This window comes from Sturnus vulgaris, chromosome 2 (assembly GCF_052056855.1).
Source record: "Sturnus vulgaris isolate bStuVul1 chromosome 2, bStuVul1.hap1, whole genome shotgun sequence".
In the NCBI taxonomy this organism is placed as follows: Eukaryota; Metazoa; Chordata; class Aves; order Passeriformes; family Sturnidae; genus Sturnus; species Sturnus vulgaris.
In genome coordinates, this window is record NC_142244.1 from 2,781,761 (window position 1) to 2,797,702 (window position 15,942).

Below are 15,942 nucleotides of genomic sequence, written 5' to 3' on the forward strand. Positions count from 1 at the left end.
GTCTTTACAGCCTCAGTTAGTCTTTCATATGGTTGTCTAGCCCAAGTGCTATAGTTGTCAATGAAAGCTGCTCAGGATATGGCTAATGAGGCCTGCCCAGTGACTTGCCACAACAGATGATGAAAATCCTGGGAGCAAGACTGGTGCTGTGGTGCGCAGGCAAGTGCCTTGGAGGTCTTCAAAGATGATGTGACATCTTCATAAGAGCTTTTTGAAGTTTGGACTGTTGTCAAGTTATGCTTTTGGCTTTCTCATGCTGCTCTGACCTTGCAAGTAATTGGCCCTACTTTTGTCTTTCTCATCACAGCCTTTCTGGAAAGGCTGTGATTTCTGAGCAGTGGGCTGTGTTCCTGAGGGCAGTGGCTGTTTGCAGGCTGTCTGCTCACAGGGGCTGGTCGCTCTCCCCTTCCTTGCCGTGATAGGGAAGCAGAACAGATGGAACCCCTTGCTCTCTTGGTCTTACTGCATTTGTGTTTGGAAAATGTGAACAGATGGTGGTGATCTCTTCCTTGAGAGGAAAGATGAGTACCTCTTGGATTTACTTTTCTAAATTCATATTCATTATTAAAGAAAAGACTTTTTGGATATGGAAGTAAAATAATTGCTAGTTCAGCCATCTTAAAAATAAAACAAATCCACAACCAACAAACTCTTTGCTTTCAGCAGCTTTTCTAATTTTTTTTCTCTAGATGATTTAATTAAAAAAAAAAGTCACATGCAGCATGCAAGAAGGTGGAATTTTTTTTGCTAGTCTAGCATATTACTATCATCTAAGAAGAAAAGCATGCCTGAGGATGATTTTGTCCCTGCTGCATTCTCATATGCTCCCTTGGAGATGGTTTGCTCTTGATTTATTTCTGTGCAGAACAGGAAATTTGAATCCAAAACTTCTGGTCAAAATGCCTTGAAATTGGGAGTGCAAAAACTAGTGAGTGTTTTCCAGCTTTCCCATATGTAAAGCTTTTATCTTCCCAGGTAAAGACAAATGCATTTGCTGTTTGCCCACATACTGAAATTATTAAATGGTTGTATTGAAGTGAAATGCCTATTCTAGGAGGAAGATGAAAAAGTAGTACCATGCTTCTTTTGCAAACTAAAATGCAATATAGTAGCTAAAATCCCACCTGTATTGTAATAAAAGATAGTAACTTGATCATAATGATCTTCCAGTTAACCCTCTACATAAGTAAGGGACTGTTTGTAGTTGTAGTACTGGAGGTTCTGATTGTTCTAATTAAGGCTGGAAGATGTTCATAAGGCAGGGAATGGGATCTGTAATCTCACTGAGAGCTGATTGATCAGCCATTCTTTTCCTTCTGATGTTTGGCCAGTAACGTCATCAGAATTAGTTACACGCTTGTGTTGCTTGCTATTTGTTTTCTTATCTTTTGAAAGATTTTTTTTTCTCTTATCAAGTGTTTGCTTCCTTTCTATCTTTTACTACTATAAAGATCTCACCTTTTGTTAGGAACACCTATTGTCTTTTCAGAATTTCTTTACTCTTTCCTCACTTTCTGCATGAGGAGGCAAGATATGCCTATATGTTCTCAAGTTATAATTCAGTGTGTGTGGGTGTTGTTCTATCCTTTTTCTGCCATTCATATTGTGCTGAAAAAAATCACTGGAATGAGTATTTGTTATAATAGAAAGATAAAAAGTTAAGACCATCTACCTGCAAAGTGCAGTGCACCAGATCACTTATTCAAGTGGGGTCCTGAGCAGGTTCACTGAACTGTCTCAAAGCAAAACTAGGATGTTGAAATATTTCAGTTTATTATTAAAAATTACTATTAGTGCACATTTGAGTATTATTCACTGTATTTTAAATAGCTTTAAGCGAAATGGATGTCCTAGATTGTTGGAGGAGGATGCTGTGGGGAGTGTAATAATAAATTCTTTGACAGGTAATTGAAAGGTAAATTCTTCTAATAACCTAGTTCAAAAGAAAGAATTAATTACAAGGAGAAAGACAAACATGATAATTTTTCAATCTGGAAGATCACAGAACCATAGAATTGTTTGACTGGGAAGGGACCTTAAAGGCCATCTCATTCCAACCCCCCTGCCGCATACGGGGACTCCTTGCACTCAGTGAGGTTTCTCAAAGCCCCATCCAGCCTGGCCCTGAACATCAGCCTCTCTGGGCCACCTGTTTTAGTGCCTCACCACCCTCTGAGTTCAGAATTTTCCATAACATCTGCTGTAAACCTGCCCTCTTTCAGCTTAAAACCATCGCCCTTTGTCCTGTCACTACCTGCCTAATGATGGTCCTAAGTGTGATTTTTGTGGTGAGGGAGATACCACAGAAACACTGGTGATTTTTGTCCCAAGGCTTTTAAAGGCTTCCAGGTCAAATACTACCATGCAGTGCTATGCCAAAAAATGTCATATATCAGAAATAATAATTCTTGTATTTCTGCATCCATAATGCTGCACTGGAAAGCAGGTCTGAAAAAATTTGGCTGTAAAAGCAATTCCCTAAAGTGGTAATGGTAGTTACTTACTCATCACAAGTGCTGGCACACCAGCAGCTCTTTGGAAGGCTAGATTTGATCTCCAGACACAGGTCTTACTTCGTTTTTCATAACTAAAGAAAGTGGAACAAGAACTGCCTATGAGGACAGATGGTCCTCTTCTATGTCTAAATAATGGGAAATATGGCCCAGACCTTCTGGGAGAATTTTATTTAAACTTAACAACTGATAGTGCATATTTTTAAGCAACATGTATGATTTGTTCTCTTGGTCACATAAAACAGACATAAAACACCTATCATGACGGAATATTAGCTGTGGACAGTAACAACACAGAGTATCCATGAGTGTAGTCTAAGGAAGGAATGCTGTATTTGCTTGTATTCTCCTGTTTTCTACATATCTGTTTAGTGTTTCTTGGGTGGGGTTGCTTGTCTGAAGTAAAACGAACTAAAAGTAACGGATTTAACTAATCTTTTATTTTCCATTATTTTTCTCCCTTCCTTTCTGTCTTTCCTGTGTGCTACTGAAATATTTTCTCCTCTGTTCATTTGTAACCTAGATCTCATCAAATACTTCCCAGTTGCCAAGTCCCGAGCCAGTAAAGCACTGTGGGAAGTCGGCACTCTTCCAGTTGGCAGAGGTAAAGTTATACCCAGTAGTGTCAAAAGGGGAAGATGTGTATAACTTCTCCACAAAATAGTATGAATTGTTTAATGTTTGCTCTAGTATGACATTTGGTATTTCCAGAAACATAGATTAGTAAATAATGACGTATAATCAAGAGAATTAGGCAGTGCTATGGTCCCAGGGACCTAGTCTTTTAGACACTTGTGGATGTGCATATATTTTTAGAGACAGCACAGAAAGTTACACTTCTTTTTAGGAAAATTAGCTTTATAACTGTAGTAAGAACAATGCTCAGGAGAACAGCAAAGACAGGTAATAACAGTATTCTTCTTAACGAGGAGCTGGATACCAGGATTAAAACAATAAAGCTTAAGTTATAATGATTGGAAGGTGCATTTCTTAATTGGGGACTGAGAATAGGAAAAGTAGACTTCGAGGTCATCAGGAAATCTCTATGAAGAGTTGGAAGTGGGTGCAGTGTATTAAATTCTGAAATTGGCAGCTGTCAGCAGTAATCAAGAATGCTGGATCAGGTTTCCTCAAAGTCCTAGAAATTCTCTGTGAGTCTTAAATATGACCTTGTAGAGGTCTCCTCTTTGATATGGATGATTTGCTCAAGAATCTGAGGTTTGATGTGCAAATGCTATTCTTTGTGATGACTGAAAGATTAAGATACATGCTGTATTCCAGACAAATAACGGAGTATGCTAGCACATTATTTGTACACTCTTTTAGTTGTGGTGCTTTAGTTTTTTATTTCAAATTCACATCCTATTGCAGTAAGGAAAATAGTTCTCTGGATCCTATCTAGTTGCAGCCAGCCTTATATCCTTGCTGGTGAGGTCAGTCCCTCTCAGGTAAAAGGCAGAGGTTGGAAGCATTGAAATGAAAGTATTTAATGTCTTGTTCTATGGATAGTCTTGCAAGACTGTTAGCTTTATAGGAACTTATATGAGTGGAAGACAATCTGCCTTACTGTACAGGCAGTCTCTGGCAGTTGCAAAGTTTGTGGCTATGTGGTCTGTTGCCAGCAACGCCTGTGCAAGAGTGATTACACCTAACTGTGATCAGTGATCCATAAGGATATTTGGCTGTTGCAGCTCTGAGACAGCAAAAGGGCTGGTAGTGTTTACTCAGGGACACCAGGAGTTTTTAACGTGGTCTCTAACAGGACAGCAGCAGGCTGAGTAGTGCTGTTCTGGAGTAAGGCTTATTGCCAAGTACAGCCTGATTTTTAGAAGTCAGCATTAGAAGTTGTGATGTGACTGTGAAGCTTGTGAAGCCCTGATTTAGTAGAAGGACAGATGCTTGTCCACAGGAGTGCACAGTTTGTACTGCAGATGGCAGAAAAACTGAGGCTAAGTCTGGCAGCATGACTCTGTATGTTGGACAGGTTTCCGTGATCTCTCAGTGATTGCTCAGGTGGATTCCTGCAAGCCTAATTTAATACACAAAGTAGACGTTAAAGGCTATGATTCAAAAAGGAAAAAACACAGCAGATGTGCTAGGCACATCCTCCATGTCTCTAGGTCTTGTAGGACATCAGTGCTATTGATTTTTTTTTTCTTCTTTTTTTTTTCCCCAGTTTTGGAGATCTCTAATGTTGGATCATAGTTAGATAAATGATATGTGAGAAATTCAGCTTAAGTTTTCAGATAGCAGTTCAGGGCCTGGTTTGGAGCATCCCAAATAAACCATGTTCATAATCACCCCAAGGGTGTCTTATGTTTTCAAGTGGATTTGGCAGACAGCTGTGCTATGCTGTTGTAACTCCAAACTGCAGATGCTGTGCAATGGAGGGGACTGGACTGCTGTTTGCCTGCTGTTGGCATGGCAAGTGTCTGGTTCGTGGGAGCCTGTCTTCTTCAGCATACCACACTGCTCTGCTCCTCCTTCATCTCTTTGCTATGTAGATTAAACAATCTTATCTTCTTTTTTTCCCCCTCTTTCCTATCCCTTCCTTTTTGATATTTCAAAGTATTTCACAGATGGTGATTAAGATAAAATGCAGAAGGGGGTTAAATAATTTTCTGAAAATTCTGAGGATTTCTAAGTTTCCACGAGTGGTTGGAGCAGCCACTCTGGATTCTGAAGCCTGGGAGGCTGTTGCTGTTCAGCTCTGCTGAGTCCCTTGCTTTGTCTTTAGCCTTCACTGTGGAGAAACAGAGTGAAGGGAGGCAGTGTGGGAGTGGAACATCACCTCACCAAGGCAAGGAGGCACACACAGCACTAACAGCACTTGGCTGTGAGCAGCATGTGGATGCTTGAGCTCTAATGGTCAGAGCTTGGGAGGTGCTGTGAAGAGCTGCAGTGTTGTTTTTTATTTCCTTTATGGTAGTGACAGGCCAAATTCTGCAGTCGATTTTGTAGGCCCATGTTGGTTGAGAGCAATGAAAAATGAGCCTGTGGGGATAGGGAGAGCCAAAAGGGTATAAATACTTTAGTTCCTCAGTCCCTTATAACTTCACTTTCTTACGCAGCCTAAAGAAGGAGGTATAAGAAACCCACAAGCCTGGTCAGAGATGATGGGATATGTCCTTAAAAATACAACAGTTTCTTCATACTAGTGGCCAATCCTGATACTGATAGTTTAAATTGGTTTAGAAAAGGATAATTTCTTTGCACCTAGCTCAAAACTGATGCAAAATGCACTAAAGTAATGAAGAGGACCATGGCTTGATACAGGAAAATGATTCTGGAGGATAATCAGCTACATGCTTGCATGACAGCCTCCTCTTACCCTGAGGAGTACTAAAGATTACCAAAGGCTTGAGGGCTCCTACTTAACTTTGGATTCAGAGCATCTCTTATATGAGTCCTATAGGACACCAAAAGGTAATACCATAGCCTGAAAGAAATAGACTCCTTAACCTCTGATAATGAAATGAAATTATTAAAAATTTTGGAATCCAGTGTCCTGCTAAGCCTTTAAAAACACCACCAGCTGGGTTGTATGCTGGTGTAGATTGTTGCTTAACTGCTGGAGTCTGTTCCTCTGTGAGTGAGCATGTGTTTCAGTTCATCCTGTTCCTCAAAGGGAGTCCTGACAAGAAAAAAACCCAAATCTGCAAGTATCATTTAGCATACAGTGGTGTTATCCACCAGAGCAGTGTTAGAGTAGGCTTTTATTCAAACCAGCATGCACAGGTCTGCTCTTCTTTTTCAATATATCATCTTACAAATGAATTTTGGGAAGGGAGGGAAACAATCCGTTCAAAAGCTGTGCCATAAACATAAAAGAATTGGTAGTGATAAAAGAATGTTTATTTATGCTGGATTTTCTCTCCATAGATTTCTTCAAGTACATCCCGTTCAGGGTCTTCTGATTTAACGAAACAGTGTGGAACATCAGCATTATTTCAGCTGGCAGAGGTAATACTAAAACACTGGTGACTCATTGCCTCAGGTGCAGTGGGGTGGAGAAGTTAAAGCTATTTATTGCTGAAGTCTGCAAGGCAGAACAGTGATACTGTTATAATTGCACCGCTGCTTATGGAAACTATAAATTATCATGGCTCAGATGCCACAAGTCAAAATTTCCCCAGATTAGCTGTCAACTTGGATGTTTCTAAGAGTCTGGTGCAGCTGAAAAATACCACCAGTTCCTGGTGGCAAAGGAACTTTGCAATTGAATTTGATTCTATTTCTTCAGGTTGGCTTTGAGGTTTTAGGGTTTGGCTGAGGGACACAAATAGCTGAGAGAGAGGACTGGATAACTGTGTTATCAGATTCAGGCATTGCCATTACAAATTCATGTTAATGGTCATGAGCTGCTTTCATTTATTTTTGCTTTCATGTCCATTTTATTTTTCAGGTGAGCTAACAGGTCAATAACTTCCTATAGAAGTTCTGCTATGATACTCTCAGCAGATCTTTCTTCTGGAAACAGTTAAACCAATGGCACTTTATTGAAATTTTGCCTTTATTTTGTTTCTAAATACTTTTTTAAGCTTTCCCAGTCTTAAAGATTGTTTAATTACAAGTTTATTTAGTGCTGCAAAGACAGAAGTCCCTTTTTTTGTAGCCACATCTATAGCTCTCTACTACTGGCTTCTGCAGAAGAAACAAATGAATAAAAGGAAAAAATCTGTTGGCTAGAGGATGTATGTTGAATTGACAAAATATTGTTAGTCCAATGAGCTCCATATTAAAGATTGATCTTTAGTTTTTGAAAGTCACAGGCTGTGCTTAACACTGCAGTATAGTAAAAGAGTCACAGGAGTACCTTTGTACCAAGAACCCATGTCAGTATAGTTGTGCAGTTCTCCTTTGCCTAGTCTGACCTGCTTCCCAACACATACTGTGTGTTGCCCAAGCTCTGGTGCTTTACAGTGCTCAGCCTGGCTTCTCTTGAACCAGATCAGTAGTTTCTACCCTGTGCAGCAAGAAATTTGGAAACCTGCTACAAATACATCCCAATCATTGTTAAGTTATAAATTGGTGTGAGAGACTTTTTTAGTTTGCAAGGAAAAAAAGTCTTGCCAGTTCAAGAAATCTAAAATGGACCTAAAGAGAGCCCAGTGGTCTGAGGGAGTTACATCCATACTGACCACATGGCCTGTGGGCTGAGCTGCGGGAACCTTCTGATGTCTGGTTCAAAGCAAGCCTCTTCCATCTGGTTTTTCTCCAGGTGACTGGTTGACATTTGTTCTAAAAACAAAACCACACTGGGAATTCAGCTTGGGGGCTTTGAGAGGGGACAGTAAGAACAAAGCATGTGTTCTCAAGGGCAGTTGGCTGGTGCTGTGAAGGACTGCCTTCTGTAGAGGTGTCCACATGGCTTGCAGGTGATCCAAAACAGAGAGGATTTCCCAAATCACTGCTGCAGGAATATGGCAGTTTGAGGACCTTCTGACAGCTCTTTTTTTGAATATCAATGTTCGTCAGATAGTATAAGGATTTTGGTTTCCATTAGTGTTATCTCCAGGAGATAACCATGGCAACCACTGCTGCTTTGCAGTTCTTTGCAAAATAAGCCTGTGACGTGAGAAGAAAGATTTGGAAGGCTTTTGTACTACCTTCCAAATTATTTTTTACGTTCAAGTAAAAGAAAATAATCCCGGTGAAATTCAGTAGTGAATTAGTGAAATTCAGTAAACGTTTTTTCCCTCCCTCCTTCAAGGCCATTTGGAAAATGGAGAAAGAATTGTATTAGGGACATTTGGAAGTTGAAGGAGGAATGGATGTGAGATTTCCAGTAGCTTGTCTGTGGCAATAGTCAGAGATAACTCTGTTCTGTTGCATTTCAGATATTCTGAAAATCTATCTACCAGTAGGTTTCCAGATTATATAAAGAGCCTTAAAGGAAACACCACTGTGATCAGTTGGAGTCTTTTTCTATTAGAGCAATAAAACCCACCAGCCTTATTCTAGCACTTAGCCCTCATCCCATTGCATCTGTTTCAGCAGGGCTTCAGCCTGTTTTTCAGTACTATCCTGTAGTACTGAAAATATTAATTAAATAAAAAAATAAATTATTAAATTTAATAAAAAATACCGTTTGCTTTCCTAACATAAAATGCAAGAGGGATTCGCTGTTCAATGCTCCTGTTAGTATAAGTAAGTAATGTTAACAGTTGATGCTTGTTTCATGGGACTGTTTTTAAACTTATTTTAGATGTGCCTTGCTTCAGAAGCAGTAAAAGTGAAAGAACCTGGGAAACCAAAAGTGGAAGCACTGGAAGATGAGGAAGGAGAAGTGTCAGAGGACATGGAAGTAGAACTGGAGAAATCAACAGTAAAAGACTCCAGTAAAGGAAAAGTAGAACAATTGGAGATAGAGAAAATGCAAAACCCAGATGAAACAAAAGCTGAGGAATCAGAAACTGCAAAATGCAGAGATTTTACTAGTCTTGCAATGGAAAACAGTCCTTTTGAGAGAAAGGATAGCACAAAGGATCACATGTGCCGTTCTCCAGAGTTTTTCATGAGTGACATGACTATCCTTGGGCTAAAGCCAGAAAAGATAAAGAAGAAAAAGAAAAAAAATAAGCTGGACCGGCACACAAATGAAAAATCCACCCCCAAGAAATCTTGTAAAAAGAGGCAGTCCTCTGAGTCGGACATTGAAAGTGTAATGTACACAATTGAAGCTGTGGCCAAGGGGGACTGGGGTGCTGAGAGACTCGCGGATACTCCCCGCAAAAAAAACCGCCCTGTCTCAAATGTGAAGGGAAGCATGTTGGATACAAAATCACCAAAGAAAAAAGTGAAATCGAAAGAGAAGAAAACATCAAAGGAGAAACCCATGGAGACCACCAAAGAATCAAAGCCTCCCGATTTCCTTACTATTGAAGCCAGCAAGGAAGTACCGTGTGAGGTTTCTGATAACATTAAAGTGGAACCACTGACCCCAACAGAGGAGGTGGTACCCCAAAGCTTACCAGAACAGGTCAAAAGTGAGGACAGTGACTGTGTTAAAAAGATAGAAACCTGTGGCTCCAGGAAATCTGAGAGATCTTGCAAAGGTGCTCTTTATAAAACTCTGGTGTCAGAGGGCATGCTCACATCTCTGCGCGCTAATGTGGACAGAGGTGGGTGGCTTTGAGTGTTTTGTTTACAGCATGAACTGCAAAAGCCTGCCTGGAGTGGGAGGAAAAGCAAAAGCCCATGTTTAAGCTGGAGTTTGAGCAGTGTGCAGTTGGAATGTTGTGTCCCACCACCTGAGATGCTAGGGACAGGTGGAGCAGCTGGACTCCATGTTCCAGGGCAGGTCTTTTGAAGTCTTGCAGTGCGTGTTCCTGCTTACCTCACAAACTCCTAACTGCTCTATTTTCATCTTTCATGATCTGATTTTCAACTTCTTGACTGAAGGCTTTGTTGTTTAATTTGTCAGCCGGCTGATAGATGTGTGCAGGACTTGTGATGTATGTAACCCCAAACAATTACCTTGTTTCTGTATAAACAACTCTTGTGGTTGTGAGCATAATTCTCAATCCTTCAAGAAGCAAATGTGTTCTGGTTTTGCTTTGGTTGTTAGTTTTGCTGTAGGCAGTAAGTGAGAACCCTTTATCTTGTGGAAGGACAAATTTGGGATAATTTCTGGAAGCTTTCAGTGAGATGTCTGGAAATGTATTTTTCCAACTGATAGATTTATATGTGTAGTTAGAACAGTCAGAAAAGAAAGATGTTTATAATTTAGGGAGGTTTATTTTGTATATCTCTTAATCTCTTTCTTCTTCATACCGTCAGAGATCCTGGTTTTTGTGGTAGGCCACAAAAGACTGGACAAGTGATGTAGAATAGTTATCAATATTATCATTGCCCAGTTTGAAATGAAAAATGTTTTGTAACTGCCTTCAAGAAGGTCAGCCTTCATAAGTTGCAGTATTGACTGGGTACACAAGTTTCTTCTGAGTCTACTTTATTTTTGAACATTTTTCTAAAGATGAGAAACAATTTTCTGCCTTCGTCACAGGAAAAAGAAGCTCAGGAAAAGGTAACTCCTCAGATCATGAAGGATGCTGGAATGAAGAAATCTGGGCCTTTTCCCCAAGTGGGACAAGTGGGAACAAAAAACTGAAAAAGACTAAGCCAAAGGAAGAGTTTGTTTTTGGGTAAGTTGTGGCTTAACACTGTTTTAGTGAGGTCAGCCTAATTTTAAGAGAGTCCTCCTCACTGCAGCTAAGTGTACTGCATCTAACACAAATAATCACAATTCCTAAAATTAAAAACCCTGTTGGACTGAGTCATGCTCTAAATACCTGTCGTTTATATAGCAAAGTAATTCCTTTGAGATCTTTGCTGGTGTACACCACTGGAAGTGAATATGAATGATGTTATTTGCTCAGTTCTAAACAAATCACACAGTATTTACCTGCTCAAAAGGTGATAAAGAGGGTTACTTACATTTTCAGAGTACTTTGCAAGCACTGTTGAAAGTTCTGTGTATGTGTTCAATCATAAACTAGATTAGACTAGAAAGAATAGATCTCTTTGCCCACTTGGAGAGATTGCTTACAGAGGAATAGTTCTTATAAATGTTCTTATATTGACAAATACTTACGATAAACATGTAATTTTTCTGTTGTAGAGAAAAGATATTTAAACTGTTTATGTCTACCATGATGAAATTAAATATATCTTAAAAACAATTAATGAGTATAAATGCATTAAAACTTAGCAAGGCGGCACAGAATTACTTTCCTAGTCTACAAGTAATGATTTTTATCAGATTAATGCAGATTTACTTAGCTGCAGATGCAGTAGTTAATTCTAGGTAACCATTCATACTTGCAAATTCTTGCAGATAGAAAAATTAATTTAAGAGGGAGTTTTTCCATATTTCATGCTTAAAATTATAATGTGTTTGGTTATGCAAGTTTGCAGTACCCTTTTTACCACCTAGCCTATGTGACATCTGGTTGCAGCTCACTTTCAACAAAGGTGTTAAATCAGTGGGAATCCCCAAGTCTTGTTTATTGAAATAGTCAAGAAAAATTAGTCAAGGGCAAATGGAGCACTTTGTATTTTTAGGACTTTGTAAAAGTTTTGGAAATATTTTTTAAGCTTAAGTTGAAAGATTGAAAACTTTTCACACATAATGGTGGAAAAACTGATCACATCTTGTAGCATAAAAAAATAATTGTAATTTATTTATTCAAAGTAGCTAGGAAAATTGTCTAAATCATTCATTCAATGCTATTCTACCCTCATTAGCTGTCTGGATGAAGAAATACATATTTTCCAGTCTCTCATCTTTATTCAATTGCATCTTCAATGAATAGTATTTAGTGAACTCTGTAAAGGCAGAATTAAGAAATTTGTGAAGCCGAAGTGCTGGAGAAGGTATCCCATATCCCTTTTCATTGCATTACCTGATCTTTGGCTACTTGAAGAGCTGGTTTTACCTCTACCTGCTCCACTTAACTCCCTCTGTTCCCTTAAGCTTCACATTTCAGCCTCATTTTGTAAGTGTGTTGGTGAAAAGATCCACACCCCTTCAGAATTACATCATTTTCCATGTCCTCTTGCCTTCCCCATCAGTAGCCTCCCTCATTTTCCTGATGGTCTGGGTCAGATCAGCTTTCCCCACATACAGCCCACTCCTTTGGCAAGCAGGGCTCTGCCTGCATAGATCTGGCAGGACTAGGTGCAGCATGAACACCTCAGCTACACCAATCTTCTGAGAGGCTCTTAAAATTCATGACAGTGTGGATGATTTTTATTTCTTTAAATAATTAATCTCTGACATAGAGATAACAGCACTCCCCATTGCCTGCATGTCACACAAGTTATAATTTACTAGCCAGGATGGCAGCTCATCCATTGTCAAATGAGGTTTGGCCTTCCCAATTAGAGCTGCAGCCCCTCACATGCCCGTGGGGCAGGAGCTGCAGGTGGGAACAGGCAGTGGGAGAGGAGCTGAGTTGGAGGATGACATTGCATGACAGCTGTCAGAGCAGAAAATCCGATGGTTTTGTGGTTGTCAGGGAACATCCGTATGACAGTGAAAAAGGTAGCAGTACCAAGCACTACTGATGTCAGATACCTTTGTGATTTAAAACCAAAATAAAACATGTATACACAAACAAATAAACCCCACCGTGCACCTGGTCTGCAAACAGCTAAGGCTGTATTTTAAGATGGAAAATGGCTTACCGAGAGACGTAATAATTAGAGAGAAAAAATGAGGTAACATTCTGTGTACCAAAGCTTTCAGAATGTAATTTGTTTGAAGTGCTGCTTCAGAAAGCAGAGAGAAGTACCATGTTTCTTGTGATATTTCCAAGTGTATAAGGGCCACCCTTCCAACAGTCATGCCAACTTCTGTCAAGTTGAGATTTTTCATAGCAAGGGGAATTAAAAACAAGTGGAAAATGTCATTGTTCCCCTATCATTGACAGTGCTATTTATAACCTGCCTGTGTTCACTGCCTATTACTAAAACACAATTTCTACTTCTGCCTGACTGCAAAAAACTTGCAGGAACAGAGTGTTTATGCAAACCAGTGTAGTCATTATAGCTGGAAATGCTGTGCCATCCTCTTTTGAGTGCATTGTTTTCTTCTGGTTATTAGGAACAATCATTCCTTGTCTGTGGATTTCTTGAGTTGTAGTTAATCTGGTGACAGTCATTCGTTTGGGCTGCAGTATGAGGTGTGTTGGGTTTCATGAAAGCATAAGCTAGTTGCATTTTTCATCTCACAGTAAATAAAATATGAGGAGAGGAAATCTAATCACCCAGAACAAATACAAAACTAATTCCCATCCCAAAGCTTCATGTTTCAGAATATCCACAGAAGATTGATTAGTTTGACATTCTTCTTCTGGTTTGAAATGCTGTTTTCATTCTGCTGTAAGAACTTTTATGTGAAATTATTTTATTGGTTTATTCATTGTCTTTACTGTCTTTGTTCATTCCCCTCACAGAACAGACAAATCTCTTGTACAAATCTGTGCAGCAAACAGAGCTGAATGTCGCCAGTATGACATTGATTTTTTTTTTTTTCTAATTTTAACATATGCTACTAAGGTAATCAATTTGCACTGTTACAAATGCAGAAGCAGAAATGTACATTCTCATTCCAAAGCTGGATTAATATATATTGGTTTGGTGTTTACAGTGTGTGCACTTGCCTGTTTTTCCCCTCTTTCTGTGTAGAAGGCTGTGTTTATACGCACACATGCTCTTAAACAATATATTTTTTTCTCCAGAAAGAGTTACATTTAATTTGAATGGTTTTGTTTCCCATTTAGCTTAGCAAAGTTGGAAGAAGAATTTGCAAAGAAATTCAACAGCCTCCCTCAATACAGTCCTATTACCTTTGACAGGAAAAATTCAGCTGTTTCGAGGAAAAAGCGAAAGATTGGAAGCGGCTCATGTGAACTACCAAAATCCAACAAAGGTAAATTTCCAAGTGTGAGACGTTTTTAAACAACAGTAGTGCTGTGGCAAGTTCAGGGATTTTTACATCCTTACTTTACTGTTACCTGTGTAAATTCTGAAGTCAAAGGAGAAATTTCCTAGCACTGATGTTGTTATTTGGTTCTCATTTGGTTTCGTTTTCAGGCTGATTGTTTTCACTCTTGATTCCTGATTTTCATTATAAGTACAACTGGGTAGAGTTTGTACACGAAATATATTTCTCATAGCAAGAAAGTTTTTCAAAAACATGAGTATTTGTGAGGTAAGTGAATTTGACAAGTTTTCCCAGGAGAAAATGGGGAAAAAAGGGCATATGATGAAAGGTTACATTTTGACATTTTTCCAGGCTTAGTTGTATGCCACTTCTAATTTCACTGTAATTTTAGGATCTGTAAATTAAAACATAAGATACCAGAGATGTCTGAATGAAACATCTGGAATTTTTCGTCCATCAAGATTATAATTCCGTTATATGTTTTGAGCAAAAATGTCCTCATGTGATTAAAAAAAAAGTTAGACAACATGAAAACCAATTCCATACCCAGCTCCATTGCTGAGGCTTATGGAGGGAGAAACTCATGACACACTTGCCTATTCTTTTATATAGACAACCTGTGACACAGAGGTGGTAGAGAATGTGGTAGGGCATACTTTTATACTGTGGCAGAAATACTGATGCATATATACAGTGCAGAAGCATCACAAAATGAAGGAATTCTTTACCAGTAATTGCACAAGACAAAATGATGCTCAAAAGGATCCTCATCAGGCACAGTTTGTAAAGTGAAGTTGGTTTCCTTTTCTGCAACAATGGTAGTTTCACTGACTGACGGGTTTTAAGATCTAATACTGGCTTTTTTAGCCAGGGGACCCTGGATTAGATCTATGCCTTTTGAATGCTTCACAAATAATCATATTATAGTAAGCTGTTCTTTTCTAGTGCATGCCGATTTTGGTATTGATTTTTGTAATTAGATGTGGAACAGCCACTTTGTGAAATTAGGCTTGTGCTAATACCAAGCTAGTTTTTACTTCAGCTGCCTTTAATTTTCTTTTATGGTATATATTTGATAGAGCTTCTTATATGAGCATGAATGAATTGCTTTACAGTATGATAACACACTGGTAATTAAGCAACATCTGTTGGGAAGGAAATCTCAACTACAGAGATCTAGCAATTGAAGTTGTAGTGGCAGCTCATTGGATTTCTCACTACAGTCTTTACCTGTTCAAGTGTCTGTGTGTTTAAAAATTCTGCAGGCCCTGTGTCATTTGGGAATGGTGAGCTAGAATTCTGTTTCACGCCAGGTAGCCCAGAACTGCATTCTGCTTTTGGGTATGCTCATATAGGAGAATTTAGTTTTTATCTTTGTTAGCATCGGTTAAAGAGCTTTGGAATATAGTTGGCCTTGTCTCAAGGGAAGGTCAAAAACGTAACTGTAGGCTGGTTACAAGCCTGATATGAGTAGCTTTGGCACAGCCCTGCAGAGACAGTCATGGAGCATTTGCCTCTGGCTGACAATAAGGGCTCTTTAAATTAAGCCAGCTGACTTTGCACTGAGCAGATGGTAAACAGTCACATGAACTTTTCCACCAACTGAGCTGTAGGGTTGCAACAAGCAGCCCCAGGGCAGGAATATTGTATAGTAACACTGCTCTTTCTGTAGTGAACATCTAACCACAGCCCCAGCTAACCCAGACAGAGCTAGTGATACCTGCTTCTAATTCCAGTGAATGTTGAACTCACACACTTCAGCTGGGCAAGCTGACAGTTTTGTAGCAGTCATTCAAATTCCCTGAAGAGCAAGGTTCAGTCAGCTCTCAAGAGGTAGTTGAAAAACTTTCCAACAAACCATTTTTCTTCTGGAAAAGAAGAATTGCTAGAAAGTAAATATTTTATGACAGTAGGGCAATTTTAAATGTGTTTTATTTTCTTCGGATGTGTAAACCTAGGATGTGAGTTATGGATTTG

General features: G+C 39.2%; 1 protein-coding gene across 20 annotated transcripts in view; it reads left to right on the forward strand.

Annotated features, from left to right (window-relative positions):
• BBX (BBX high mobility group box domain containing) overlaps positions 1–15,942 on the forward strand; it is a 132,291-nt gene that overhangs the window by 99,981 nt on the left and 16,368 nt on the right. For 14 of the 20 annotated variants that reach the window (XM_088156545.1, XM_088156513.1, XM_088156519.1 and 11 more), the window contains 5 exons: positions 3,037–3,117; positions 6,396–6,476; positions 8,722–9,637; positions 10,522–10,660; positions 13,802–13,950. In XM_088156545.1, coding sequence (XP_088012671.1) covers positions 3,037–3,117; positions 6,396–6,476; positions 8,722–9,637; positions 10,522–10,660; positions 13,802–13,950 — 1,366 coding nt within the window. The remainder of the gene's footprint in view (positions 1–3,036; positions 3,118–6,395; positions 6,477–8,721; positions 9,638–10,521; positions 10,661–13,801; positions 13,951–15,942) is intronic. The other 6 variants (XM_088156573.1, XM_088156580.1, XM_088156566.1 and 3 more) reach the window with 1 other exon arrangement.